This window comes from Aythya fuligula, chromosome 20, assembly GCF_009819795.1.
Source record: "Aythya fuligula isolate bAytFul2 chromosome 20, bAytFul2.pri, whole genome shotgun sequence".
Lineage (NCBI taxonomy): Eukaryota > Metazoa > Chordata > Aves > Anseriformes > Anatidae > Aythya > Aythya fuligula.
In genome coordinates this window covers 4,369,898-4,397,804 of record NC_045578.1, presented here as the reverse complement: position 1 = coordinate 4,397,804, position 27,907 = coordinate 4,369,898, and the positions used below count along the sequence as shown (strand labels likewise).

The 27,907-nt window shown below is 46.7% G+C and overlaps 1 protein-coding gene across 4 annotated transcripts in view; it reads right to left on the bottom strand.

Annotated features, from left to right (window-relative positions):
- The window catches only part of COL26A1 (collagen type XXVI alpha 1 chain), a 172,144-nt gene that overhangs the window by 13,270 nt on the left and 130,967 nt on the right, over positions 1-27,907 (bottom strand). For all 4 annotated transcript variants that reach the window (XM_032200920.1, XM_032200922.1, XM_032200924.1 and 1 more), the window contains exons 5-11: positions 18,334-18,487; positions 15,548-15,592; positions 12,289-12,405; positions 10,727-10,879; positions 4,807-4,899; positions 3,234-3,295; positions 763-825 (exon numbers count right to left, since the gene is read on the bottom strand). In XM_032200920.1, coding sequence (XP_032056811.1) covers positions 763-825; positions 3,234-3,295; positions 4,807-4,899; positions 10,727-10,879; positions 12,289-12,405; positions 15,548-15,592; positions 18,334-18,487 — 687 coding nt within the window. The remainder of the gene's footprint in view (positions 1-762; positions 826-3,233; positions 3,296-4,806; positions 4,900-10,726; positions 10,880-12,288; positions 12,406-15,547; positions 15,593-18,333; positions 18,488-27,907) is intronic.

Genomic DNA, 27,907 nt, shown 5'->3' with positions numbered 1-27,907 from the left:
CCACAGTCCATCTGTGCCCACTGCTACATTTGGCAGATCTAATTGCTGAATGATTCTCCACCATGTACTAAGTTCTCAGATAATTTTGTGTGCCTAGTGTTCTATGAGGCAATTTCAAAGACCATGGCCTTTTGGAGAGTAAGCTTAAAAGAAACAGCAGTAGGCCTAAGTGCCATCTGAAACCCTTCCTGGTGCTGAATGCTGGACTGGGAATCTGACACAGATATATCTTCCTTAGGTTTTTCTCCAGTATTCCCTAAGCTTCACCTGTTTGGAAATAAATTCAAACAGCCCTTCTTGCTACAGTCATTAGCACTTCAAGGCCCATCAAGGACTGAGGTATAGCACATTTTCTAAACATATTAAGAGCATCATTTAACCTGGGGAATGGCTTTGGTTCAGGAAAAGTCTGATGAGCTTTTACCGTGTTACTGTCACAGATGGAAGAAGTCAGACCATCTAACATACTCCAGACTAAAGAGCTTTGGTTGGCAGAAGAAAGCTGGCTTCTGCCAGGCTGAATATTCCTTGGATTTACTACCTGCATCTCTTTAAGGAACACCAGACTCTGTGCAAGCAATTCAACCTTTTATCTGTTCAGTAACCCCTCATCTTGTTTTTTTTTTGCAGAAGACCTAGAAACTCTGCATTTAAATTTGGCCATGGCTGCAGTCCCATGGAAACTGAAAGACCTGTTGTATGTAATTTCTAAGGCATTAACCCAGATCCTGCTGGGAATCAATCCACTGTGTAAAACCTTACTCTCTCTCCTCGGTCTCCTTTGGAGCCTTTTGGCCCGGGTTGTCCTGGAGAGCCTGGTAAGCCCTAGAAGAGAGGCAGAACAAGGAGAAATTAACTTCTATCATGAATTCTTTATGAAGATGTAGTGAAAACATTTCCCGGTGATCCTCAGCTCCTGAAAACCTCGTATACCCATTAAGTGATTGGGCTGGATTCTCTTTTGCCCTCAAGCAGCAACAATGGAAGCTCATTTTGCAGATATCCCGAGCACTATATTTTCTGCATATCCCCTCTCTTTGGGTCTTTTAATGAACTGCATGCTACTGATGTAGCATTTTTTAAGGGGTCAGTGTGACAGGATAGTTCTCGTTCTCAGTGACTGAGAAGAAATTAATAAACAGATGGTATGGTTGGCCTAAAAATCCCCACTACTTTCCTCCTCTTCATAATTGCCTCAGTGGGTGGCATGAGTAAGCATACATACCTGAAAATTAATTGGATCGTGCAGTGGAAATTATTTTGAAGCGATTCACTCACCCTAATAAACAATTTTCAAATTAAGCCCAATCTCTACTAATAATTTTGCTCCCTGGGTTGAATAAATCTATAAAGCAAGTCACCAATGGATAAGAAGGGCATTGTCTCCAGACTTCCGCTAATTGAACTGGTTGGCAAAAATCTATCAAAATTCTTAAATTACACACCCAGTGAAGCCACGGGTATAAACCAGGCAGGAAGAGCACAATATTGTTTGTTTATATTCTGCATGTCAGTTCCGCATGACCATATGCAAGATGCTTTTTTCCACCTCAAGTGACTTGCACATCTCCTTGGAGACTGCAGCAAAAGAGCCCCTTGCTCCACACCAGACAGCTGGTGATTTAAGCCAACCTGCTTAACAACAGCCCCCAGAAAGCACCAGCAGCCAGAGAAATGGGCTGTCTAGGCACAGCTGCAAGGAGCCTCATCATCTGGTTATGCAGCTCAACAAGATCAGGGACTAAAGGAGGAGCATTCTCCCAGCTTAGAATCATAGAATATCCGAGTTGGAAGGGGCCCACAAAGATCATCAAGTTTAGATCCTGGGTCCCCAAAGCATGCAGCTTCAGCTGGGAGGTAGCAGTGCTCCCCATTAACATGTTGCTCCTTGCCTGCACTCAATCATCCCCAAAAATTCCAGCCTTGATTTAGGAGGTTAACTAGAGCTGGCAAAGGAGATAGGGCACAAACCAGACTTAGCCCCATGTCAAACACAGAGCATGAACAGAGCTCAAGTGCCCATAAGTAACCTTTGCACTTGACAGCTCTCAACACTGAATTTTAGTGTACTTTTACAGAGGGAAGCTCAAGAACACTGAATTAAACAAATCTGTTGTAAAAAATAAAAAAATTATAAAGCATGCTGCATGTGGAAAAGCCAGACTCTATTACAGAACCTATTTATGAATTGCGAATTACCTTATATTTAATCACGTTAAACTGCAACCGTCATTTTGCTGCCAATTTTCCCACTGTGTTCATATCTATCTGGAGTTTCTCACCGTTCTCCAGAGCATTCACTAATTGAAATGATTCTGCTACACTGGCAAAATTTCACTAACCTGCTCTCCGTTGCTTCTTCAAAGTGATTAATAAATACATAGTAAAAGTCTCCTTTCTCTAATTTCTAGCAATCCCAAACCTGTCATATCAGGATCTGAGTTACATCCATCGTCTAAATTACTTAACCTTTCCCTCTCTTCTGTTCTCTTCAGTCACTTCATCTCCTTAGGCAGGTCAGATACCTTTGAAATATTTGGTGTCACTGGTTTACCTCCACAGTAAGAAACATCCTTCCCCAAACTGGAGTCCCCTTGTATCAGCCAGACACCATTTGGAGCAGCTTGGCAGTTCATTATTCATCATAATTTCTTTTCTTTTAACCTTTTTTTCATCCATATGAATACTTTGCCCTTCTATCATAAATTCTTTTTAGTGAGGTTATCACACTCCATGTTTATCTTCCCCGCCACAAATTTTTATCAATATCTTATCAATCAAACTGATCGTAATTTGTGATGTTTTTTATTGAATGGAAAGTGCTATTTCCAAAAAATTAGGCTTAAGAAATTCACTTTGGTGAAATGGCGAATTCTCATTGATACATTTTTATCCTTTTTATGTGTTCCACAGGAAACACAGTATTTTTCTATCACTGTTTTAGTAAAGCCTATGTCAAATCCTTTGCATCAACTCAGGCTACAGTAAAACACTTTGACAGAGTAACAGCAAGATGTGTTGTTATGATTAAGGGAAAGCCTGGGAAGTGCAACCATTTCAACTTCTTATCCTACTTCAGGATGAAAAACAGGTATTAAAATCACAGAATTTCACTGGGACCAAGACATCAGGTCCAAGATTTATAAAGTACTTGCTCTCTTTCAGCAATGAGAGGATTTTTCACACCTAAACCCCACCTCTCCCCCACAGCCCCAAAGCACTAAAACTCTTACTTGTGATCCAGGGACTCCGATGGGTCCTGGGGGCCCTTTGGGTCCTGATGCGCCTGGCGGCCCTGGTGGGAATCAGCATTTGAGACAAGTTTAAGGAGACTTGGAAGGACCCTGAATTCCAAACACATGCACTGCCTTTCATTGTTCTTCATCTCTCAATGGGTGAGAGCCATTCATCGGTCACAGGACTACAGCATAAGCACTTCATCATACACCGGGTTCCTGGACACCCCCATCCTGATATAATACATCCCTATGCCCTAGGGAAGACCTTAGAACTCTGGGAAGAAAAGGTGAAAATAGGGCAGGAAGGATGTCAGCAACATGTTGCATTTCCATTGCTTAAAATAATAACTCTTTGGAAATCTTAAACTAGACTCATGAAACAGCTCCATCAGAGCAAACTACTCTATCTGCTGTTTCTGAAATGGAAGGGGTCCTGTAGGTGGAAAGTCTGCAAGCTGCTGCAGTCTGGCTCCCTGGTTTTGTCAGAACGTTGATGATGAACATGAAGGAGCCAGGGTTTGGACACAGCCTGAACAGGAGGCCAACTGTTGCAAAGCAAAGTGCTCTTTTGGTCTTTGCATGCTCACTCCAGTGGCAAGAAATTAATTTTAAATCTGTTCCACAGAAGTGGTTGCTTCCAGGCCGTGTCAAACACTTCCTAAACAGGTCAAATTGTTTTATACAGTCATGAAACAGATTCATTCCTTTCGGAAAAATTATTATATCCCAACAGTAGCTGTTAAATTGTACCTGCAAATGGGAGACAGGATATTTGCTTAGTCTGAACTTAGCAATACTCCTCTCTGCTTTAGCTGTCACAACCCTTGAGATGAAACAATGTGGACATTGCACACAAAGTACAGCTGAATCAGCCTCAATCATTAATGCCCCATACAAACGCTTAAGTCAGAGAATAAAGGATCTGAAGGATAAATGAAAGGCCCTCATAATGAAGGGAAAAGCCTTTTCTGCAACCGATGGGAGTTCACTCCTAAATATGCATCATACAGGGAAGTGCTGATGTTTGCAGAAACATTATCATTTAAGCCACCCATCAGCACTGAGAAACAGAAGACTTGCTGCTAAATTTTCATCCCAGCTTCTGATCTCAGTTACGCTGGTGCAAATCTGGAATGGCTCAAAACAGATCCAAAGTTTGCATAGATATCACTGAAGACAGCTGCCCAGATCCTGCTCAGTAGAGCTCCACAGCAACAGGGCAGGATTGCACCAGCAGTGAGAACAGCTCTGCTCTCACAAAGGAATTCACTGGACAGCCCATTCTTAGGCACACTCCAATGATTCCCTTCTCAGGATGTGCCCTGCCAAAGCAGTAAGGAATTGTTATAAGGTTAAAAAAAAATAAAAAATCTGCTGCTATCCACAGATAAGAACCGGTTACTTCTTGCCACTTTTCCACTCCTGGACCCGTGGCTCCACAGTCCTTCCAGTGCGGACCACTTGCTTTCCCTACAGGCATCCCACAGAACACTTCACTCTCCAGCAGAAAACTCTTTTGCTCATCTTCCCCATCAGTACAGCTTTGTGGCTCAGCAGAGTGTTTTACCTGGTGGCCCTATGGGCCCTGGGGCTCCCCGTGGTCCTGGCAGGCCAGCCATGATGGTGTCTATGACGGTGGAGGCCAGCTGGGGTTCTCCGTCTGTGTTAAAGAGCAGAACAGTTAGCGGCCCTGCAGCGTGAGCTGCCCCGTCCCAGCAGGCAGGACTTCTCTCCTAAATCCTCTGGCGCCTGTTGCTGGTAAAGGGCAGGCAGTGCTTCTGGATGCAAAATCTGGGCTTTTTGCACAATTGTCCTTTTGCTCTCTGAGGGCACAGGCTGTATCCCTCAGACCTCCTCATCTCACCTCTGCTAGCCCCTGGAAAAATTCATCCTTTCTGTCCCAAAATTGGTGTTCACACCCATGCAACCCTACTTTTGAATGCCAAAGCAGTTTAAGAGTAGCTCTGCACTGTACAGCAATGACTCACCCCAGATTTGCCATCTCCAAAATGCATCTGGTTTCTGGCTACCTGAGAAATCACACATGGATTTGGAGCTCCCTCACGCCTGGCATCAGTGAACCGCTGAGAAAAGCTGGCAGTCGGCAGCGTGGCCACCAACCCAGCGAGCTCACCCTGCCACACAGCTGCTGGGAGACACCCCAAGATCTGAGGATGAAGGAAAGCTCAAGGAGAGGCTGTGCTCTGCCCCTTGCACATAAGCAGAAAACTCTCTGGCCAGCCTGTGTAGGTCTCCTGAGCTCTGGGGAATAGGTGGAGATGGGAGCAGAGCAGGGAGAGGAAAGCCATTAGCAGGAACTGGAGGAACTTTGTGCTTTTCCACATCTTTCTCAGTCACATCCTGGTAGAAATAAAAATCAGCCTGTAGCTGCCCACATCATCCCTCATCTTTGAGCCAATGTGCTTACCACTTCAGTTGGTAACTGAATAGAAACAAACAGAACTATATAAAATAAAAACAACCCTTATCACTTACTGCAACACCAAACCCACAATCAACAACCCTGTTCCCTGTGGATGTGCTCTGCAGCATGCTGGCAGTCTGTGGGGGTACCGTGTGGCAGCATCTTTCATCTCAGCATCCCACAACACGATTTAACAGGTGTGGAAACCAAGGTGCAAAAATTCCACAACTGGCCAAGATACTAGTAACACAAAGCAAGGAAGGGAACCCCCACGTCCTGATGCTACAGAGATTCACAATCCATCATCCTGTCGGGGCTATCGGACCCACAGCAGGTTTCCTGGTGCATTTAACCTGGATGAAGATGTTGACTCCCGGTCACTGGAATGGTGAACCCTCAGAAAGTCCCCATTTTCCACAGCGGGAGGCCGACATACCACAATAATGCCCATCTCCTCCTGCCCATGACCTCAAACATACTGGTGTTCCCTTTCACCCATCCCTTCAGCTCATAATGCTTAAATTCAGGGGAACTCTTTGCAGGTGTAAAAGACTGCAAATGGCTCGCTGCTGCACTGGTGTGAGTACCAGCTAACACCAGCAGGATCAGAGTGATGTTTGCTTACTCTGAAGAGTCCAGCCCCAACGACAGAAGGTGAAACCTCCAGAAATGTTAGCAGACACATCGTGAAGCCTTTTCAATTTCTGGAGTGCTGGCAATGATAGAGAAGACTTTCAAGCTCGGTGTTTGAAAGCAGCTCCTAGGGAAAACTGTAAAATCTCTTTACCTGCCAGGGATGACAGAACATCTCTGCAATGTCTTCCTGGCAGCAGAACAGCACGAGATCTAACCCAGATCCCTCTGAGAACCAAATTTCAAACCTAAAGCCTGAATGCAAACAGGTATTTCTTTGACTATTGTTTCCAGACCCATCCATCTTCCCTTCTTTACAGCCCTGTAAAAAAACAACTGAGACTGTTTTCATGTTCAGAAGGGAAGGTACCCAAGTGAAGTGTGTAATCCAATTAATTTGAGTTTTATTTGACCATGTCAAAATCCATCACAGCTTTGGAGCGAGATGAAATTGGGAAATGAGCACTGAACAGCAATTGCAGAGTCTTTTGTTTTTAAGAGAACAAGTGGTCAACAAAACCAAACGCATGTCCGCTGAGGGGGAGAGAGGATGGGCTACAAACAGGATTTAATCACTTCTGGAGGTAAACTGGGGATAAAGGCTTGGGTTTCAAAACATTCCAGCTAAACAATACATTATTGCGCCGACAGAGTTATTTCCCACAAATCCACCCATCCTGACATTAGACCTATTAGACTCAAGTTATTTATGGAAGGTGATTCAGTAACTGTGACACTGAAGTGAGCTCAGCTCAGCAGCCCCTGAGCTCAGCAGCTTCTGATTTGCACAGAAGCACGGACACGTGGGAGACCAGAGAGGCTCCTTCCTAAGCTGTCTGGCCATGCAGAACTCACCAGGATTAAAGTTTTCTTCCAGGAGCTCTGAATGAAACACACTGTGAATGAAATGGGATTAAAGCATGTTAAAACACAACCCTCACGTGTTTAAGGGACTCTCTCCATATTCTCACAGAGCAGCAGGAAAAAAAGCTCTCTGGTCTTCCCATCTCCCTACATGCAAGGGGAGATTCTGGGGCTCACTGGTGCTGATCCCTTTTCTACACCTATTTCATCAATGGCACGTTGGGCACACAGGCAAGCCTGCTGCGCTGCAGCTTCCCTTTGTAAAATAGGTTAACGTTACCTCTGTGTCCTTTGCAAACTGAAACTTTTGTGATATTAAAAACCACAGCCCTCAAAGATCTGTTCTTTTTTCTTCCTTTTTCATGAAAAGCATCTCAGCTTTAACACCGAGCTGACTCTGGACCACATACCTGAGCCACTCATTGCCAAGTGGCAGAGAAAGAAGCGACGCTTGCAGCAGCCCCAGCAGCGGGGTAGGGCAGGCCAGTCTCTGGCCAATATCTCGTGTTTCTGACTCAGGGATAAATTCCCCCATTATAGGCTTGATTTGCTGAGACAGGATGGAAATGAAGTAATCCTGTCCTAATTTCTTTCTGCTACCTGATCCGGAGGGAGACAACTGGGACCAATTTCTTCACCACAGCACAATGAAACTGTGAGAAAACGTCTCCCCATTTTGGGCTTCTGCCTGCTGATAAACACTGCCAACAGGAACTTGTGATTAATAAAGGCACACGCATTAACCATGTTCAGGCGGAACCAAACGCCGTGCTGCTGCTAATAATCCAATACAGCTTTCTCACATCTCTGTGGGTGCACATGCCCATTACAAGGAATATGCTTCCCTCTGCTGTCAGCAGCTGGAATCTTGTGTTTATAGTTTTCAGATGTGCTCCATTAAAAATAATAAAAAAAATAAAAACAAAGAAAAACCTACCCAGGATTTACAAGGCTAAGCTTTATTGGTTGTAGAGGATCAGCTTTCCACCAACCCCTGGTAGGCAAAATCAGCCAGCGTGTAAGGAAAATGGTAAGTTTTGTAAGAAAAATGGTCTCAGTACTGCAGTAACTTTACCATGACCAGGCAGATGACTTAAACAGGCAGGGAGACTTGGATAAGACATTATTTTTAAACAAGATGACTTGCTATAGATTTTGGGCTTAGAGACCCAATGTTAGTACATCAACAAAGCCAGCTTGCTCCTGCACGCGTCAGTGCAATCTTTGCTGTACACATCTAGAGGAAATTTCATCTCCATGGACCACTACAGAGTCCTGCCTCACACATCCCACACCCTGGAAGAAACTGGATGAATAATGTGACTCCAGCAGGCAGCTCTGGTGCTTGCTACTAAACCCCAAACTTCGGTGATGACCAGTGAGAAGAGCTGACACTGCCCGGCTCGCTCAGCCACCCACCAGGACCCACGGGAGGGGGCAGAGGAGACCCTGGGAGGTGTGGGAAGGACAAAGATTTCTAAATTTGTCAGATATGAGGCTTAGGATAAAGCTGTTGGTGGCTGGCAGAAGGCATGGCAGCTGCATAAAGGGAAAGACCAGCGCTGTCTTCTCTGTCCAAGCACCAGTTCGCGTGTAACACTCATTTATTTAGTCAGACCTCTGCTACAGACACCACCAGGGAGCACACAGCTTTCTGCTTCTTACATGACCTGGGTTATAAATCCAGGAGAGCTTGAGAGCTCCATCAGGGCCAGTCTCTGTAACAGCAATATTTTAATTCCACACAGGATTAGGCCTTAATTTGGAAACCTCTACACCATCAGCTCCCTAGTTCTTCCGAGAGCAGATAAATCAAGCCTCGGCAGCACGCACTGCTGCGACAGGGTCCTGGCTTCTCCTTCTGCATACCAAGAAATCCCCAAAAGGTAGAGAAGCACAGGGCTGCCCTAAGGATGGAGCGGTCACCATCTACTCACAGACTCAAGTCCTTGGGAGCCTTCTGCTGCCCAGTGTGGCTGAGTTAATGCAGGTATTTATCCACTCATTTATCTGCTTCCCAACTGGGGATAACACAGAGGTTTCCCTTCTCACACATCAGCTGGGAAGGCCATGCAATCTCTGCCTTTTCATACTTGTAAGTCTTTTCAATACCTTGTAAGAAAGAGTTGAATTTAAAGGGTAAAAAAAAAAAAGGGGGTACCTGGGGGGTACCAAAGCCACCCTCCAGGATGCTTGGAATAAAAGGCTGAACACAGAGTGACACCAAACAATGCAGCCACTGCTTGGTGTAAGGCAGGGAGGTGGCTAACAAAAAACTTCCCTGTTATAAGGCTTGTGAACGCAGCAGCTCAGTCTGTGTTTTGGGAAAAACCTTCGCACTGAACCACAATTAATTTAATCTTGCCCATACGTGTTAAGTAACTGAATATGAAATAGAGCTGTTAAAGTTCTTCCCTAATTAAAAATACATCTGTTCACTTTCAGGAAAAGGAATCTGGAGAGGGGAGTGGGTGGAAGGAAAAGGAAAGCTCTAGAAAACTGTCAGACACAGGGAGAATTACTAATCCTTGGCTGCAAGCAATACAACTGAGCTTTGAAGCTGGACATGAGCAGAAGAGCTGGGGAAAAGGCACAGCTGAAGTCTGGGGGAGTGGAGATGGGAGACCAAGCAGAGCTGGGGCTCCAGGGGTTTACAAGCCAAGCAGAGATACATCTGAGTCCTGCTTTATCATTATTAGATGCCAGGAATACAACACCAGATCAGAAGAAATCAGATCAAGCCCAGGTAGGATTGCTCAGATAAGAGCGCATGATGTGCGTTTCCAAGAAAGCCTTTTCTTGCCACGCACAACACAAATCAAGTAAATATATTTTTAAATCACCATAGGCTCAAAGAAACCCTGACCTTCCAGCCATAGGGAAGAGATAAATTACAGTGCTGGTCTGGGCTTTTGAGCCCGCAGTTCCGTGTTTTGCATGGATGTGGGATAAAGTTGCTGTGCCAGAAACACAGGTGGGGAGACGTGTCTGCGGGGGCAGGAAAAGAGCTGCACTTAACAGATGTCCCTGTTACGTTATATAATTTCAGAGCTGCAAACATTTAGTAGTTGTGCATTTCTGAGCATCCCCGAGCACCATAACGCTTCAACAGCAGCACCAAGAGGCCTTACAGCCACGCAGGGTCATTGCACCAGCACCCCGTTGGGAGGACACGCTGTATGTCTCTCCCCATGTGTCTCTCACATGATGCTACCTGAATGGAAGCTTAAAGGACACTGAGTTGCCTCCTCAAAGCTATGATAAACCCAGAAAACCAGGCACAGGGAACAAACACGAGCCCCCCGAGCCCTGTACTCTGATGTTTGTAGAAGAGCAACAACTTAGTTCCTCGATATGGTGAACCCACCTAACTTCTGACATGCTTTGTCTTTAGCAGGAACGCCCAAGAGACCCACACGACAGAGGCAGCTCATCTTTCTGCTCCCAGGGAAGGCAGGGCTATGGCAGAGCCCAACAGGGAGGTGGGAGGAAGATCTGAGCTGCTCCAAGCCTGTCTGTTCTGCTGATATACCAAAAAAAAATGGGAACAGTGAAAGAAACTTACTTTCTTTTTCAGCCGTGGGCTGAAGTGAGTAGAGAACCCCTTGTTGGAAGGTAAGAGGGAGGCTTGGGGTGGCTGGTGGCCCTGGAGGACCCGGGGGACCTGGGATCCCAGTTTCTCCTGGAAGTCCTCTTGGTCCTTGAGGTCCCAATAGCCCTGTGCAGAGGCAGGAGAGGATCTGTTAGTGCATTTGAAGATCTGCTGATGGATGCTACCATGTAAAAAGCAGCAACAAGCCCATTCACTCCTGGAAAAAAGAGAGTCTAGATGGTAGTGATTCCTCCAGGACAGCGGTGAAATGCTACCTGAAAATAACCATCACTGCCAGACGTGATGGAGGAGTAAAGCATGCAGAGAAATGAGAAAGGAATGACAATTCAGTCTCAGAGTTGTTTCCATTAAGCAGCAGATATCCTCTCATCTGGTCCCACCATGGCCTGAGATTACCACAGCATATTCTTGCCCTATTAGTAAACGGAGGGTTTCTGTTTTGACCTGCAATTGTGTGAGTTAGGGAAAACAATGGAAAATTGGGAAGCTGTTCCTAATTCCCTTTGGCTTCTTCCTCTACAAAGCAGACAGCCTTGCTTAGCTCAAAGGTGCCGCAAAGTTTAATTCCTCAAAGAGTAAAATCTCGCCTCTCCCTGAGGCTCAGCAAGAAACTAAAGGCAGCAAGGCCTGAAAGCAAGCACAGCTCTTTCTCTTCCCCTGCACGTACACCTGTGTGTCACCTTACCACCAGGAAAAGCATAGAACGAACACCAGAAACTCAGTCAGTCCAGCAGCAAATCTATTCTGCTTCCTTTGGGACTGGAAAGCTCTCGCTGCAAATGGAGAAACCAAAAAGCAGACACATCCTTGGCCAGACTTGAGCCATTGATGGGTTGCCAGAAAATGCCAAAAAACCGTTCAAGGCTGCTCTCACATTTTAAGGCATGCTCCAAGTTTCAAATCTTTCCTGAGCTCAGATTTACAAGGCACAGTCTTTGAAACACATGCAAAGCTCAGAGGCTGAGGTCTGGCACCTATTGTGCAGTATCACCTTCATCAAAAGATTTAGGAACATTTTGGGGATGTAGAAAGTCTCCGAGCTCAGAAACGGAGTGTACTGTGAAAAAATGGCCTCGTAACCTTTTCCCTTAACGTACAATAGCATCATTAGTTTGACATTCTGGCATCTGACAGCTTGACACAAATGGTGGAGAAAAAAGGCAGTTAAAACAGGCACACAGCGAGGAGGTTGAACAGGCAATGCTCTTCTCCGAAGGCCGACAGATCACAGACGGGTTTTCACAGCTCCCGAGCAGGATGAGGAAACATGATCCTGATATTCTGCTTTCTGGGAAATCCCAGGGACCATCATAGGTCTGCATGCAGCTGCTTACCCACTGTAAGGGCTGCTGGCTGAGTTCAGTGCCCAGGGGACTTGCAGGAATGGATTTAATATAAACCAAAGATGCTCAATACCGTGTGTTTCCCAGCCTTTTGTGATCTATTTGCAGAGACAATTTACACAAAGTGAAATACATCCCAGCACGCTGGCACTGCCATCCCCTGGGACTTACCTGGTGGCCCTGCTGGGCCCCTCTCGCCGGGTTGTCCCTTCTCGCCTTTTGGTCCCGGCGGTCCTGGAAGCCCAGTTGGTCCAACCGGGCCTGGAGGACCAACCTGTCCTGGCAGCCCTGAAAACGTTCAGAGAGGAAATTAGTTGGAGGTTAGGACACTACAGAGGTTGGAAGGTCTTTAGCAACCTGGAAACCAGAGGCGAGGGACTCACAGATGCAATGAGGAGAAATGCAGCTTGGTGCAGATAACGCAGATGGGGTGTTTCTGGTGGCAGGAGCCAGCCAGTATATACGGGAGAAAAGCCAGATTGGACCTTGCTTCTCTTCTTCCTCCAGTCTTTAGAGGCACAGGAGCATCCCCACACCCAAGGTCCAACCCCACCAGCCAGCAGGACTCCTCCAGCTGGGTCCAAGCTGACCTGAACCCACAGCTGCCCCTTCACCAGGTCAGAGCAGCTCTGGGTTGGCCGGTCCCTGAAGCTCCCCTTTGCAAGTGCCATCCAGACGTGCCTGTCAGCTCCACAGTAGTCCCAAAGTATCAAAACACACAAAATATATTCACAAAAGCAAATCAAACCCTGTTTCCCTTTTGCTCTGGCCGCCCAGAGATTCTGCGTCACAGATGTCTCCTTGTTTTCCCCTATTTTCATTTATCTATTGAGTGCACCACGCTGTGCACAAACATTTTTTCATTCCCAACAGAAATGAATGTACCCACGCTTTTGAAGTAACTAGATGTTATTAATTTATACCGATAAGCAGGGTGCTGAGCAATCCCACCTGGAAATGTCACTTACAGTAAGTGCAGCCCCTTGGCACGGCTGCTCAGACCCCCGGTAAGCCTGAGAGAGGTGCAGGCAGTGTTTGTAACCTGAAAGTGACTATTTCTGGTGACAATAAATAAACCCTTAGTGCTGCTTCCATTACACTATCAAAATAGAAACAACACTTGGCAATTTTACAGTATTTTTCGGAAAAACACTCTGAGTCTTTTGCTCACAGAGGCAGTAGCTGCCTTACAAAGATATACTTAAATACTGGGCAAACATCCTTAAAGCCTTTAATACCTCAGAGAGGTGTGCGAGTTATTCCGTCTACTCCGATTAGGTGGTTAATGGTTACAATAAAGACATTAGCTGACAGCGTTGGGAGAGTCACAGGTTCCTGGTTTCTGGTCTAGCTCTGAGTATTTGACAGTGGTGGCAGACATAAGCTCCATAGCCAGAGGAAGACCTGAATCCAAGTTTTGGTGCATTCAGATTTCAAGTTTTAGTCTCTGTGCTACGTATGAGCATAACCCAGCAGAGCACAGATTAAATTGTGATTTATTTTTAGTCGGCATCCTTCCCCAGCCCTGGTAATGAGAAGAGGTACTGGCCCCTCCAAGACCAGCACCAGGAGAATTCGTGGCAAATGGGGAGTGGAGAGGGGTGGATGGGAATGGAAGGAGAGAAGGAGAAAAGGAAAAGCTGGCCAGCTAGCTCCTCCATGGCTGCCCCAAAGGGAACAAGGCTACATAATAAAAAACAAGGCTCACAGGATTTGCAGCTCCAACATTTGGATTCAGTTTCCAACCTAGGTGTGGGATAGCCTACTTCGGGCCCAAAACTGTGTTCCCCCAGACATTTATCCAAACTGTCTGCAAACTGTCTCAGAGCAAAGCAAAAATCCCAAATACCAGACCCCTTGTAAGATTCCCCTTCCTCTGTTCTTTTATTGCCATCTCTGCATCTTGCATCTCTGGAGAGATGGCTAAAAATATTTTTCTTACAAAAATGAAATCTATCCATCTCTAATCCATGGTGAAACCTGACAGACTGAAGAAAGGAGATTTCAAAGGTTATGTGTGGGAGCACATGCCTGTACTTTTGTTTTATTCTGTTATCAATGAGGGTCTAATTTAATACAAGTACTGAACAAAGAGTTAAGGTAAGGTTTTCATTTGCATCAGTTTGCTTACCCATGGGACAAAAACTGCAGACTTTTCTGTGAATAGAGAGGCTCTTTTAATGGATCTGGGTTAAAATCCCACCCAACACAGCAGATGCTGTACTTGGCAAGCTCAGGCAGGTGACCGGGAGCCCATTTAACAGAGCAAGACCATTAGCTGAGAGAAGTGTGAACAGCTTCTTCCACCCTACCAAAACCCCCAAACTTTAGCACAGCGAATCCTTCCCAGCACAGAGGGAAGAACAGCAGAAACAGTGCTCTGCAAGCGAGACACACTGGGGTGCTGAGCAGGGGTCAGAACGTTTCCTCAGTCGTGTAAGTCAGACTCAATCCTTCAGTTCAACCTTTATAAATCAATCCTGTGAACCTCAGCAGACCAGGAGCAATCGTTTGCTGCTAGCATCCTCAATCATGCTGCAGCAGCGGAGCTTTAGAGGAGCTGGCACTTACTTCCCTGAAGGTGGAAAGTGCTGAAGGAAAGGCTGGGAGAAGCAGCACTGAGTAACGTGTCAGGCAAATGCTCATACTGGTGACAAATGGTGTTACCAGCATAAAAGAGACAAGTGCAAAATGGAGAAGAAAGAGGGACGGATTCAGGGAAAAGTGGTAGGAAAACCGAACAGGCCAAATCTTCAGCTGGCATAAATCAGCTCTGCTGCAGTGACATTCATTGCTTTCAGAGAGCTGGAGCCCCTGGAAAGCATTCATTTCCCAAAATAAATGAAAGAAAAACCCAAGGGGAAAAAAAAAAAAAAGGTCGAGGGTAAGCATGCTACTGCTCACGACCAAATAAGATGTGCAGAGACCTGGATTTTCTTCCCGGCCCTGTCATTAACCTGCAACACAACACCTGTTCCCCTTCCTTCCCCGAGGTCTTGTCTATACAGACAGGAGCACGTTATTCTCCGAACAGAGCTCAGCAAATCAATGCCCTGACCATCGCCAGCAGCTTTCAGTGCCCCTGGCAGGCGATCCCAGCGATAATAGCGGTGCCCTCACCCTGCACGCAGTGTGCCCCATTTCCTCTTGCCATGTGTCCATCACTGAACTGCCTCTCCCTCGGGCAGCGCTTCCCAGCCTTCGTGTGCCGGGGGAACCGAGCGTCTCCACGAGGATAAACCTGCTGTGCTGCCTCCCGTGATCAAATAAAACCCGAAGAAGAAATCCAGCCCCTGTACCTGTGAGGTGCCGAATACCTGAGGACTCCTGGCCACAGGACACTTCTGTTTTTGGGATATATTACATACGGGACCGGGCACAGCAATATTTTGTGCTTTGAAAAAGGAAATAGCAGAAACCATTCACTTACCCTGCGGTATTAGCTGCTCCTCTGCACCTCTGTGTCCTTTAGGCTCTAATTAAAAGGGTGAGGGTTAAAAAAGAAAAATAAAATATTAGGTCTTTTGCTGCCAACTGGCTCAGGCAGAGCATATATATTTTCTTAATTCTCAGTAAAACATATCCTGTTGATTAACAAGCTGATCAGAAAGGCCAGCGGTGCAGCTGTCTCAACAGCTCTGATTGCTTTTAAATGATTGTCTGTTCTCGGCCCTGCCACTCACAAAAGAAACAGCTACCCCAAGAAACAGTAGCAAGTTTTCCTGGACCTCAGCCTGGAGAGGCATCAGCCAACTCGGAGCTGTAAGGTCATCCAGAAACACTCTCATTGTTCAAAGCAGCCAGTCCGTATCACCCGTCTTTGTGCTAGGCACCAAGATCCTGCCCTCAGTCCATCGGGTTTAGAAATTTGGCAGCACACAGGCTGGGACTTGGATTTGCTTTGGCTGAAAGAGTAGAAGCAGGGCAAAGCAGGCGGTATTTCACAAAACACGCGGGGGAAGGGGATGGGAGGGACAGAAGCATAGCTTTCCACAACCCCAAATCACACAGGGCACTCGAGTGTGACTTCCACCTAATCTACGATCACACGTAGTGAAAGATCTCCTGAGGTCTGCAATCACTGCAAGTGAACCTGGGGCGAGCCTGAAGCAGCAAGTGACAGAACCATGCTGAAATCATGAAAAAAGGGGCAGTCCCCACCACCCTACGCCAACTGCATGAAATTCCCTACATTTCACCAGAATCCCCAGTGCATTTTTTGGCTGGCTTTGAATTGTAGATACAAACTGATGTTGGGAGGGAAGGAAGCCAAGTGTGAACCCTGATCCGTGAAACATCCCCACAGCTCCTTAGCAAAGCAAGCACTTCAAGTCCACAGAGCTCAGCTGGGGCACTGAGGAGGCAATTACATGTCAATAAGCAACTTAACTGATTACTTCTAATTGCTGAAAGACATCGCCCTGACCTGAAACGCCTCAGTGCATGCCTGATTCCCAGTTATTATGCTGGAGTTGTTATTCCACGCTAGGTTAAATAAATCAAGGCTAGAAAAACACAGGGCAACAATGAGTAAGGACTACACCTGGTGGAAGCAGGCAGGCAGGGCTGTAACGCCTGCAGCTGGCTGTGCACCCAGCCTGGCAGCCTGACTGAGGAGACAGAGCACTCACGTACAGCTCAAACAGCATTGTGGCTTTTGGAGGTGCTCACTAGCTACCTGGATTTACTGCCGGGGTAGAGGGTGCTGATATTGGGCCATGGAGGCAACCCGATGCAAGTGCTACAAGAGATTGTTGTGTTCTGCAGCACTGCCAAAAGTCTGGGGGAATGGCATTCATCGCTGCTCGCTGAGCAGGAGGTGGTTATCGCGTGTACAGAGCCTCAGAGAGGAAAGGACTTTGAGTGGAAGGGACAGAGTCGTCAGTGCTTCTGCGAGATTGACTTCAGTACAACGAACTGCAGGTGCAGAGATACTGCAAGAGCAGAAATAAATGACACGGAGGAGGCAGAACGAGCACATAATGGACACTGGGGGAAACTGCTTTAATTCAGTTCCTGGCAGTCGTCACTGTGGTTCTGAAAATACTTTGCAGAACATATTGTTAGTGAACCTCCCTCCATGTTGTGGCATCCTGTCAAATTATAAACATGGACGACATCTGGTCTATGTTGGTTGCTCCAAGTCTGCTGCAGTCATGAAGGGCTGCCATAATAAACTGCTCTGACAAAATAAAGGGGGAAAAAAGAGAAAAAAAAAAAAGGAAAGTAGGCCCTACAGAGGATAAAGAACTGCTCAGGGAGCAAGCAAAGCAACTGACAGACAGGGCTTTGGAAGCAGAGAGCAGGGATCTTGAATTGAGAATGCCAAGGTCAAGGAAATTCAATGCGTAGTGATCTGTCTAGCCAAGTGGGCTCAGAGGGAGATTTCTTGTAAGTGTATTTTTTTTTCATGCCACAAGAGGGATCATAAAACAGCCCATTGTGTTTATGGCAAATTTAAAAAATATAATGCAGAGTGCAACTGATGTTGCTATTCATGGGAAAGTTTTTCCTCCTAATAAAAGCAAGAATTACCCCTGGCCCAGTCCTCTGCCGCCTCACACAACTCCCCATGGGGAAACACTGCATTTAGTGCTCGGGAGGTGAACACAAATGGTCCCCCTGTTCCCCTGCTGGCTCTCTGGAGTTACCTCTGGAATGTTTCAATCTGTCTAGGCCTTCAGATCCACAGGGACACAGGCATTGTTAAACCCTCAGACTGAACAGCCCCTGCTTTGGAGGAACCGTGGCTCTGGGGCTAACTAATGATGGTTCTGACCCTAATGCTGAGGATGAAAGCTCTCTCACTGCCTCTCCACAAGGCGCTTTTCCTGCTGAGCACAAACCCACCTTGCAGCAAGCACTTGCAGCCTGGCCAAAGGTACAATGGTGAGGGTGCAAAGCAAACAGCAGGTTGAGCCACCTGTGTCAGCAAGGCTGCCTGCCCGTACTCATCCCACAGCACCAACAGCTCCCTGTTGGGTCACACCAATGACAGCAAACATGCCAAAAAAATAATAAAAAAAATCCCATTAGTAAACCTTAGAGTTAGAAAACCTTTACAGGGCTGAGGGAAGGTGCTGGCAGACTTTCCCTCTGACCCCTCTCCTGTGAAGCTTCCAAAAGTATGTCAGATCAGCACGGCCTGTTTCATAGGCACCCTACAGGAACCGTAGGGTGGGCTGACCAACTTAGCAGAGAGCAGGTCCAGCTTACCGGCAGGTCCCACCGTTTTCCTCAGGACGGTCCCGGGATTTAGCAGGGGAAAGGCGTCTGGCAGCAAGTCATCGTACCAGGTGGCTGTCGTCCCGGTGATTGGCAGGTTGTTTTCTAACGGGGGGCTTCGCTCCGCCGCTTCGAGCAGGAGGATCTGGGTAGGGGATGCAGAGAAGTCAGACAAGGTCAGCAGGATGGTTTCACTCACGGTCTCAGTTCTGTTAGGTCTTGAAACTCCTCTCCTTGCCAGCAGGAGCTGTGGATAACTCTACAGCACAGACTGCGGGGTTTTGGTGCTAAAGCTCCATTGGTTTTCTGAAAGAGGCAAGAATTACCCCAGAAATGAGTCGGGTGACGTTGCAAGAGGTTCCTTAGAGAGGGCTTTGCTGCTTGCAGAGATCCAGCCTCCAGTGCGGCTGTGTCCCCGGCAAGGAACAGAAACACAGGGAACAGAGCTGGGGTGAGGACACGGCTTCTCACTGCTAGGTTGAAGTCGGGTCAGAAATCACTGAGCTGGAACAATGTGAGGGGCTGTGGGATGTCCTGGGTGGCAGCCTGAGGTGCCTCAGGACAGCTGCTGGCTGCAGGCCACAGGACAAACGCTTAATGAATTAAATGAAACAGAGAATGTGAAGCTTTTAAAGAGCTGAAGCGCTTTAATTTGGGAGCAAATAAAACAGAGGCAATTTCCTCAAAAAGCTCTGCTTAGCAGTAGTAGGATATTATTAAAACTCACAACTGCTTCTATACCTTGTAAACACACTACCTTCAAATAAATCCCCATCCCAACGTGCGTCCCTGAGCTCCTTGGGCCATTTACAACCTGAGCTCCTTGGCAAAGCGATCCCGTTTTCCCCGTACAATTCAGAAGGCTGTTCATCGAGCTGAGCTCCCCCAGCCACTGGTGGCCCATATGAAACTGGAAATGAGGCTTTAGCATGGCTGCAAAATCCTCCACGTCCCCAAGAAGTGGAGGGAGGGAAGATGCAGGTGGACTCTGTCCGCTGACAACCTCAGTTAAAGTGAAGCCCGCGGGAGCCATCACTGCCATTTGTAACCAACATTTTTATTAGAGCTTTCTCAAAATGCGATTCTTTATAAAGTATTTTTTCTATTTTAATCTGTATGCTTCCCAGCCACTAATCAAGGACGGCATAACGAGGCAGTCTGCAGATGTCTTTTACAAAAGCAAAACTATTCCTTCAACTACCAACCCACTAAGCCCAGTGGCCTGGATTGCCAAGCCCCCACGCTCTGCTGCAAATGAGTTTTGTCCCAGTTGCTAGACATCACCTTGCTGCTAGCCATCATCACCCCATCAGCAGCACTTGGGATGCAGCAGCAGCCCTGCTGCCTGCCCAGAACGGGTGCAGGATGCCCATCCTGGAGCAGGGCTGAGGCTCCCAGAACCAGAGTTTTGCTGCAGACATGCCACCTAACCAGCAAACTCACCGGGAAACGGTTTGGGGAGTGCACCAAGTGATTAGTTATTGCACTGTTTCTTCCTGGTTGGAAACCACCTACCCAAATACTGATTTACGGATAAGGGAAATAAGAGAGAAATCAGCTCAAACTTTCCACTAAATCCCTAGAAGTTTCAGCTTTTACATGCTGCGCTCATCTTTACATAATGAAGTCACACTGCAATTATAAATGAGAGTGACTTGGCTCCACTCATTTGTTTTTAACTTGCAATTATTGCAGGGTTTATCACTTATTTATTACAAGGCCTGGTGAGAGCCAGTATTACAGCAATGCCAGGAATGATGAACTTCCTGCAGAATGCACTGGCCTGACAGGGGTGAATCAGAAACTAATTAAACTGGGAGCTAGCTTAAGTGCAGGGGAGCTATACCTCAGCTGCTGCAAACAAACAAAATTCCTCCTCTTTATTAATGGGTCCAGAGCCTCACTTTAGTAGTAAAAAGAAGGCAAAGAGGAATGAGGCCACCGCAAGCCCTGCTTCCATCCAACAGGCTTCTCTGATGCCAGGCAAGGCAGGAATCAGTTTGGTGTGTCTCACCCAGTGATTTACTTCTCAGGCTTTGAAGGAAACGTGCTATCAGTTCAATGAACACTCAGCCATGTGCCTTACCACGAGCGTGCTTAATTCCCATTGACGTGGGACTCGAGTGAGCATTAAAGACGTTCTCTGAACCAATTTGTCCTGTTATATGGTTCTCCTGCTTCCCCAGCAAAATACCTGGATGCCGCTGCCAAAGTACACTCAGCAAGAGAGGCAAAACTACGCCTTGGGGTGGTGCGTGAGAGGGGCCAGAGCCTGGCCAGGGTTAGGGTGCTCCTGCTGGGGGGAAGAGACCGACACGGGCTGTCTTGGGCAGTATTTTATCGTGGCCCAGCGGTGCTGCAGGAAGAGGTGCCATGAAAGCGACAGCAGCACTGGGCAGAGACCCGCAGGCTGCGGGGGTGCGCGGCCCTCGGGGGCAGCGTGAGCGGAGCTAGCACAGCTCGGCCGAAGGTTGCATCTGGAGTGGAACAGCTCCAAATCATTTTTATGGGTGATAATAAAAACGTGTTACCACATAATCAACACTAAACAGTGGCAACGGTATCCTTTTCATTAAAAAAACATGGCTTAAATGAGCGCTGTGCTGATAAACGCCGGAAAAGATTTAAAGGCGTGCACAGAGTAATGTAGTGTGATCTTTTATATGCTGACTGTGTGTACTTCATGGTCATCGGGGCTCGAGCCATCGTAACAAGTTTATTTTCCCAGGGCACAAAGTGATAGAGGTTGGGAAGTCTCTGGACTTGAAATTGCTGAGAAATTCTAGTTTTTATGACCAGGACTGAAAATGTGCCCAGAAGATGTAAAACAGCAAGAGGACAGCTCACATCGTGAGATCCAGGGAGCCAAAGCGAAGGAGGAGAAGCACGAGGGATTTAGTCACACTCAGAATCTCAAAGCATACACACTTCTTTCAGCAAGGAGTGTCCTTTTATAAGCTAGCACAGCACACAGCACAACCAGGGTCCTTCGGCGTTATTACAATAGCATTGGAGCCATTCATCTATTCTCTGTCACGTTCTGTTTTTCTTAAAGCTGCCATTGCCATAGTCAAGGGACTCGAGGAGAATTCCCACTTTCATTAAACAAAAAAAGAAAGTTTCTAGCCCTCTGAGTAAACTGCTGGAAAATGATACCACAGGGGCTCACAGCCAGAAAGCAAATTAGCAAAATGTGCAATGTATTAAAGGCCCAGTATTAAAGTCTTGGTGTTTGCTCGTCAGTAGGGCTGAGGTGGACAGAAGGCTAACACCAACTGAAGAAGGCACAGCTCTGCTTGGGAATCCTCACTGCCAGCAGTGTCCATGTCTGTTACTATTACTACTTGCAATGCAAATGTTATTACAAAAAAAAAGGGGAGTGGAGGCAGAAAACACCCCAATGACACCAAGACTTGTATCTTGATGCCAAGGATCACGACAGTCGCCCACCCAACTGAGCAGAAGCGGGTACAGGGAACTTCCCGAGGAGCAGCACCTGTGGTGGCAGGGGGGCAGATCGCTGCAGGAGACACGAAGACCTTTCCTCCCAGTTTGCACGGCATTGCGCAAGGGGGAAGGATGGCCTCGAGTCAGCAAAGCACTCAGGCTTTTGTCTTTTTGCACGTACAGAAGTGAAAAGTCAAATCTGAGCCGAAATGGACGCGTTGAACCGGAGCCTCTGGCAGCAGAGGTCCCACCAGCATGAGATGAGGGCTCGCCTCTGGTTTCCAGACCCCACCTCTCAGATGCAGCTGAACTGGGTCAGAAAGCTGGAAGGATCTGAAACGCTGGGGCCGCGTCCCCTGCCAGCACCGCCGCGGGAGACGGGCCCGATGCAGGAGCCGGCGTGCGAAGGCGAAGGGAGCGCGGGAGGGATGACGCACTGCCCTGGCCCAGGAGCTCGCAGGCCAGCGCCAGAGGCAGAGGTTATTGCCTGCAAAAGTCACCCCTGGGCTTTCCGAGCCCCGCAGAGCCACCGGGCTCACCTCTGTACAGCGTCTGGCGCTCGCCCTTCTCCCGCGGCTCGAAGCCTGGCTCTCCTCTGCGCAGGGCCCTCAGCAGGGACGTTAGTGTTACGTGCCTGAAGCTCGGTCCCAGCTTACTCAACCCAACTCCCCCTCTTCTATTTGCCAGCATAAACTTTCTAAACTTCAGACACATACCACATTTCTTGCGTCAGATCAAAAGCTCAGCCCAGGGACAATGGAAATGGGAGGAAGGTTTTCATCTTCTTGAGATGTTCAGTGTCTGAGGATTTTTTTGGCTTGCAGTGGCTTTTGAGAACCCTATTTTGGTTGTTCCCACACATCAAAAGAAGATTTCACAAAAACAGCCTCCTCCCATCATCTGTCCTCTGCTTGCATTCCTGATGTCCTGTAACTAGTAGGTGCTAGAAATGAGGAAAGAACAGCCGGGCGTCCAACGATTTCAAAATTGATACAACAGGGCTCAGAATGTTTTTCTTTGGATAAAAACCCATGGAAATGCAGGGGGATCGTTTGACACAATCCAGATGGATATTATTAATTAATAAACAGGGGATATTTGCTCTCTTGAAGCATTGACAGAATGAACTCCCCTCCATCTCTTTCTGAAAAGCAGGGAAAAAAACGTGCATGAATCTAGCTCATCAGCTAAAAATTCGAGTGTAAAATAAGATTCTCTTGATCTTGTAAAGACACAAGCTGATTAATAATGGTAATTGCATAACTTGTTGGACATATCTTTCTTTATAGCAAATTATTTGGCAAAATGTAAGAGTTTTTTAATCATTCATCCAGACACAGAGCTAAACAGGGAGTTTTACAAAGCCTGATGGAGAACGGTATCTCTCTTGCAGCATTATGAAACCTGTGAACGCAAGGCTCCAATGCAGACACAGTTGTTTGGTTTCAGAAGCCAACAGACATTCGGTAAGAGTTTGCTACAATCTGATGAACCGGGTACCCAGAGAGAATCTGGGTGACTTCATCCTTATAGCATCTTAGAGGCTACAGCCAAAGGGGACAAGATAATTAGTGCATGGAGGAGTTCTCGGGATATTGATAAATTATGTAGGGAGCAATAGCTGATGTCACTGGACTGACCCAGCGTAGACCAAAAGGTAAGCTTGATATCATCAGCTATTGCACTGAAGACGGAAATTTGGACCAAGGGCTTCTGCCAATCCATAGGTGATGCAGCCCATGCTCTTTCTGTGGAGGTATTTGATTTCTTTGTACAGTTCTACAAGACTTCCAAAAACAGAGGATGCAAAAAGTGACTGTTTCAGCAGCAGGTATCTCCTAGGGGGGAATCACAGCAGAGACAACACGAGAGCACGAGCTAACCTACTAGTTCAGGTGAAATCAAGGCAAAGTCCATCAGACCATCAGACCATTGAGGCTTTGCCCCTCAGGCTGCAGCAGGACAAGGATTGGCACTCGCTCACCAGGTCACTGCCCTCAGAGGCACCCAGGGAGCTTCTCTGCTGCTGCCACCACCTGGGGGTTCACCTTCGCTGCTGTACGGCCACGCAGCCGGCCATCGCTGGCACCCCTACGCCTGAGAGCCGGGGAAGGAGGTGGATGTGGAAAGGATCCAGCAATCCTCCCAGTGCCGTGCTAAGAGCTCGTTGCAGAGTGAAGTACACAAAGGAGCTCAGAGTGAAATCGGATTCCCCACCATTACTTTAAAACACCTGATAAAAATAAACTGCAGCTATAACCTTCCACCCTCAAAATCACATCATTCTTCTCTGCCCAATTTATTGCTTGTCACCTGCTGGGGATGTAGCAGTGTTACGGACGAGGAGCCAGGCCAGCCTGAGATGAAGTCAGTCTCCAGAAAGTAACATCTGTTCTCAGCAATGGCTTTGAGATCAGCTCTCTGCTTCTCGTCAGGTGAGAAGCCCTCAGCTCTGCCTGAGACGTTCGCATCGGCCAGCTCCAGCGGGCTGAGATTCCTCCTGCGCTCTCCTCCTGTGCTGGGCTCCACGTGAAAAGCTGCTAGAAGAGAGCAGCACAACTGCAAAAAGTCAGAGGTTTGGGCCTTTCCTTGTTTGCCTTGGTGCAGGATGAGAAAAGGACCTTAAGCCACTTTTCTCGTACTATCAGATTTTCGTTATGAAGCTCCACCAGAATTCCTGGGTTATTCCTGACTGGTTCCTAGCAGGGTTAGCAAATGATCCGAGCACTTATACTGCCTTTGCTGTTACCTACTTTTTGGCCACAAGAGTATTTCTCGTGAAAAACAAAGCTTGCAAATGTAATACCCTCAGGTAGTAAATATACTCAAAGTATTTCCTAATGCAGACATAGGATTCGCTTGGCAAATTAAGTTGCATGTTAAAGGACAATGGAATTTTTCAAAGTTATTTTATGAAAATGTCAAACATATTTGATTAAAAATGCCAAACCTGTAACTAAAAAACTTTCCAGGAGGGGGTGGTGGAGAGGGAGGTCTTTGAAGCCTTTTTGTGGTTCTGGCAAATGATTTACAGCATTTGCCAAACACATGGAACAGCCTTAGGGGACCAATTTCTCCTTCAATCCAACAGTGATAAGAAATAAGATCCAACAATTACCAGGCTTGAGAATGAAAGGATTTTAACTGTCATTCTGGAAGACGGAAGCATGCCCAAGTCAGAGAAAGGCCAGTATCTGAACTGCCTCAATGTCCTTGGCAGAAGCGTGATGATTGCTTGCTAGAAAAATGCCAAGGAGATGGATGTGAAGCTCAGAGATGACCTTTGATACAAAGTTTGGTTTACCCACTAGATTTTGTTTCATCATCTCCCCTTCTTAAGCATCAGTTTGAAGATGTGTTTTAGTCTTAAGGACAAAACCTGGCCTACAGAAACTCACCAATTAACTTAAGAATTTTACAGGGATTGATTTAAGTTTGCTCGTGCTACAGCTACCTGCAAATTAACCTAAATACTCCCTGAATTCAATGCATTGTTGGAACTGGAAAAGCAGATTCTGCACAGGGTCACCAGGAAACCTCAGAGATTTCCTAAGCTACCTTCAATAACTGCTAGTGGCAATCAAATGTACAACATGGAATATCCATGAAAGTCCTTGAAATACCAAGCAAGCGTTACTGTCCGCTCTTTGGGAGCAGCAGCAGCCTCACGGCCAAGCAACTCGGGTTTTGCTCCTGGAGTTTCTCCCAGCTATGCTACAGTACCTTAAAACATCTTCTGTTTTGCAAATATTTCTGCACTACAGCAGGAGATTGTTTCACATCTATCAGAGAAGGAAAAGACAAACCCCACAAAACATCACAGACAGCTGCTTGGAGAAACAGGCAGATAGAAAATCATTTCATACAAAGATTTCAGCAAAAAATTCCAAGTAATGGTGCTTTGTAATCAAAAGACATGGGTCGTGAAGGTGCTGTGTGGAAACCTGAGCTACATAAATGGGGTGATTTCAGAGAAATAGCAACGGATCGATTAAACCTCTGTGTACAGTACAAAGATTTTCTTTAAAACCTTTCAGAAATTCCTGCGCGGGGAATCACATTACAAGGACTGTTTTCATGCAAGAAATACGCATGTCATTTATCAATCACACAATGAATCAATCAGACACTAGATATGTAATGCTATCTCCTGCTTTAAAGCTGTGAGTGAAATGCCACGATCCTCTCAAAAGCGGTGTCAGGAGATAAGGCTGGCTTATATCAACGCAGATCAAATGCTGTGCTCGAGCTCCAACCGAAAGTTGGGATTAATATCACACTGCCCATAACTCCGTGGTGCGGTTTATTAAAAGAAACTGGGGGTTGTGGAGAACAAAATGAGCAGAAAGCTTTAGGCAGCTGCCTGCTTTCCTGCTAGCACTGCTCGCAGTGGGAGCAGCGCTGCAGCGCTCTTGAGTTTCAGCACAATTTGTCAGGGCTTTGTCCTGTGTCACAGGAGAGCAGCATCAGGCTCAGGACGGCCAGAAAGAAAGGACTGTACACTCTTCCCACTTAGAAACTGGGCTGGTATAACAAGAAGCATTGTATTTGAAATGAAAGTCGGTTGTGGGAGGCTGTAATCATGTTGTATAGGATGTCACGGGAGAGAAGTAAGGTTTGGCATACCGGGGAGGTGAAGCTTTTGCCCTTCCTTGCGTACTTTCTTGCCCTTTGCCCCAGCCTCAGCACCATCTTCCCTGATGTAGATTCCCCAAGCTTGTAGATTTCAAGCTCAGCACCATCAAGTGACAAAATGGGTCTGGTATCAAGCAAATGGAGCGTGCCAAATCCATCCCATGTTGATGATGGGGTAACTCGAAATGGGAGAGATGAGAAGGGACCCAGACTCATCTCCCTTCACCTCTGTTTATGCAGCAACATCTCACGCAGCCCCAAGGACAACCTACAACAGTGTTAAGGAGGGCACAAGGCACGTGAGGACTTTGTTCTGTCCCTAATGAGTCATTTTTTCATTCTGTTTTCTCACGTCTCACTTTCTATTCCAACTTTCACATTACAAAAATCAGAGGGCTCCTTTTATTACCTCATTTGGACACTGACCTTACAAGTTGGATGAACCAAATCATCCTTGCATTAAGAAAGACGAGAGCCGTCCTCGTTACAGCCCTGTTTTTATGGGGACAGCTGTGGTAGCCTGCAGAAGAGGAGGAGGGAAAGAAGAAACAACAGACTTGCAGCCTCTTCTTCCACGGCTGAGCTTATTTCACATACACTTGCCCTTCACAGCCACCGGAGGACAAACGCATATTTAACTTGTCCTCACACATACTGGGAAGGGCTCTTGGCTCCTCCTCCGCTTTGCAGAGGTGTGAAGAAGAGCCTGTTTTTCACTTGTGCCTAGCCTGCTCTATTAAAGCAGCATTAAATTCCTATTATATTCCTATCTATTAAATTCCGGGTTGAAATTCAAAAGGGCAAAAGCAGCAAAGTCATCCATGGGTGACCTTTTCTGATTTACACTCTGCAGTTGCAAGTCCCCCCCTCACACCGCTGGAATGCAGACTCCCCGTCCATTTGGGATTGTCATAAATAATCCAGAGATTATCTCCAAGTTTCCCACACAGGGTATTCCAGCCACAGCCCGTGCACAGCAAAGGAGCTCTGTATTTTCTCATACCCAGTAAGACATTTCTGCATCCCTTCAGAACTGAAAGCTTTCAGGGGGCAGCTATCCTCCGGGTATCCTGTGGCCACTTTCACTGACGGCGTATTCAGATACCATGGACTTCCTTCTACTTACTGCAATACAAGTGCAAACGGGCCAACAGGCAAAAAACAAAACAGAACAAAAAAAACAAAAAAACAAACAAAACAGCAAAAACCAAGAATCCATCTTTGTGTTTTCTCCTCCCACTTGTACTCTTACCTTGCTGTAAAAGCAAGGAGAGAAAGAAGGCTGTGGAAGGAAATCCTGGCCCCGAACTGGCTGTTTCCCACCTAGGAAATGTAAGAATTAGAAGGAAATGTCTTTCTCTGAATGTGAACCTTCCATATCATAGAAATACTCTGTGGCTGCTCATATGGCTTCTACTCAGGCATCTTCAGGTCCTGACATTATTGAGCATCAGTTGTTTCAAAACAGGCATCTTTCTCCAAA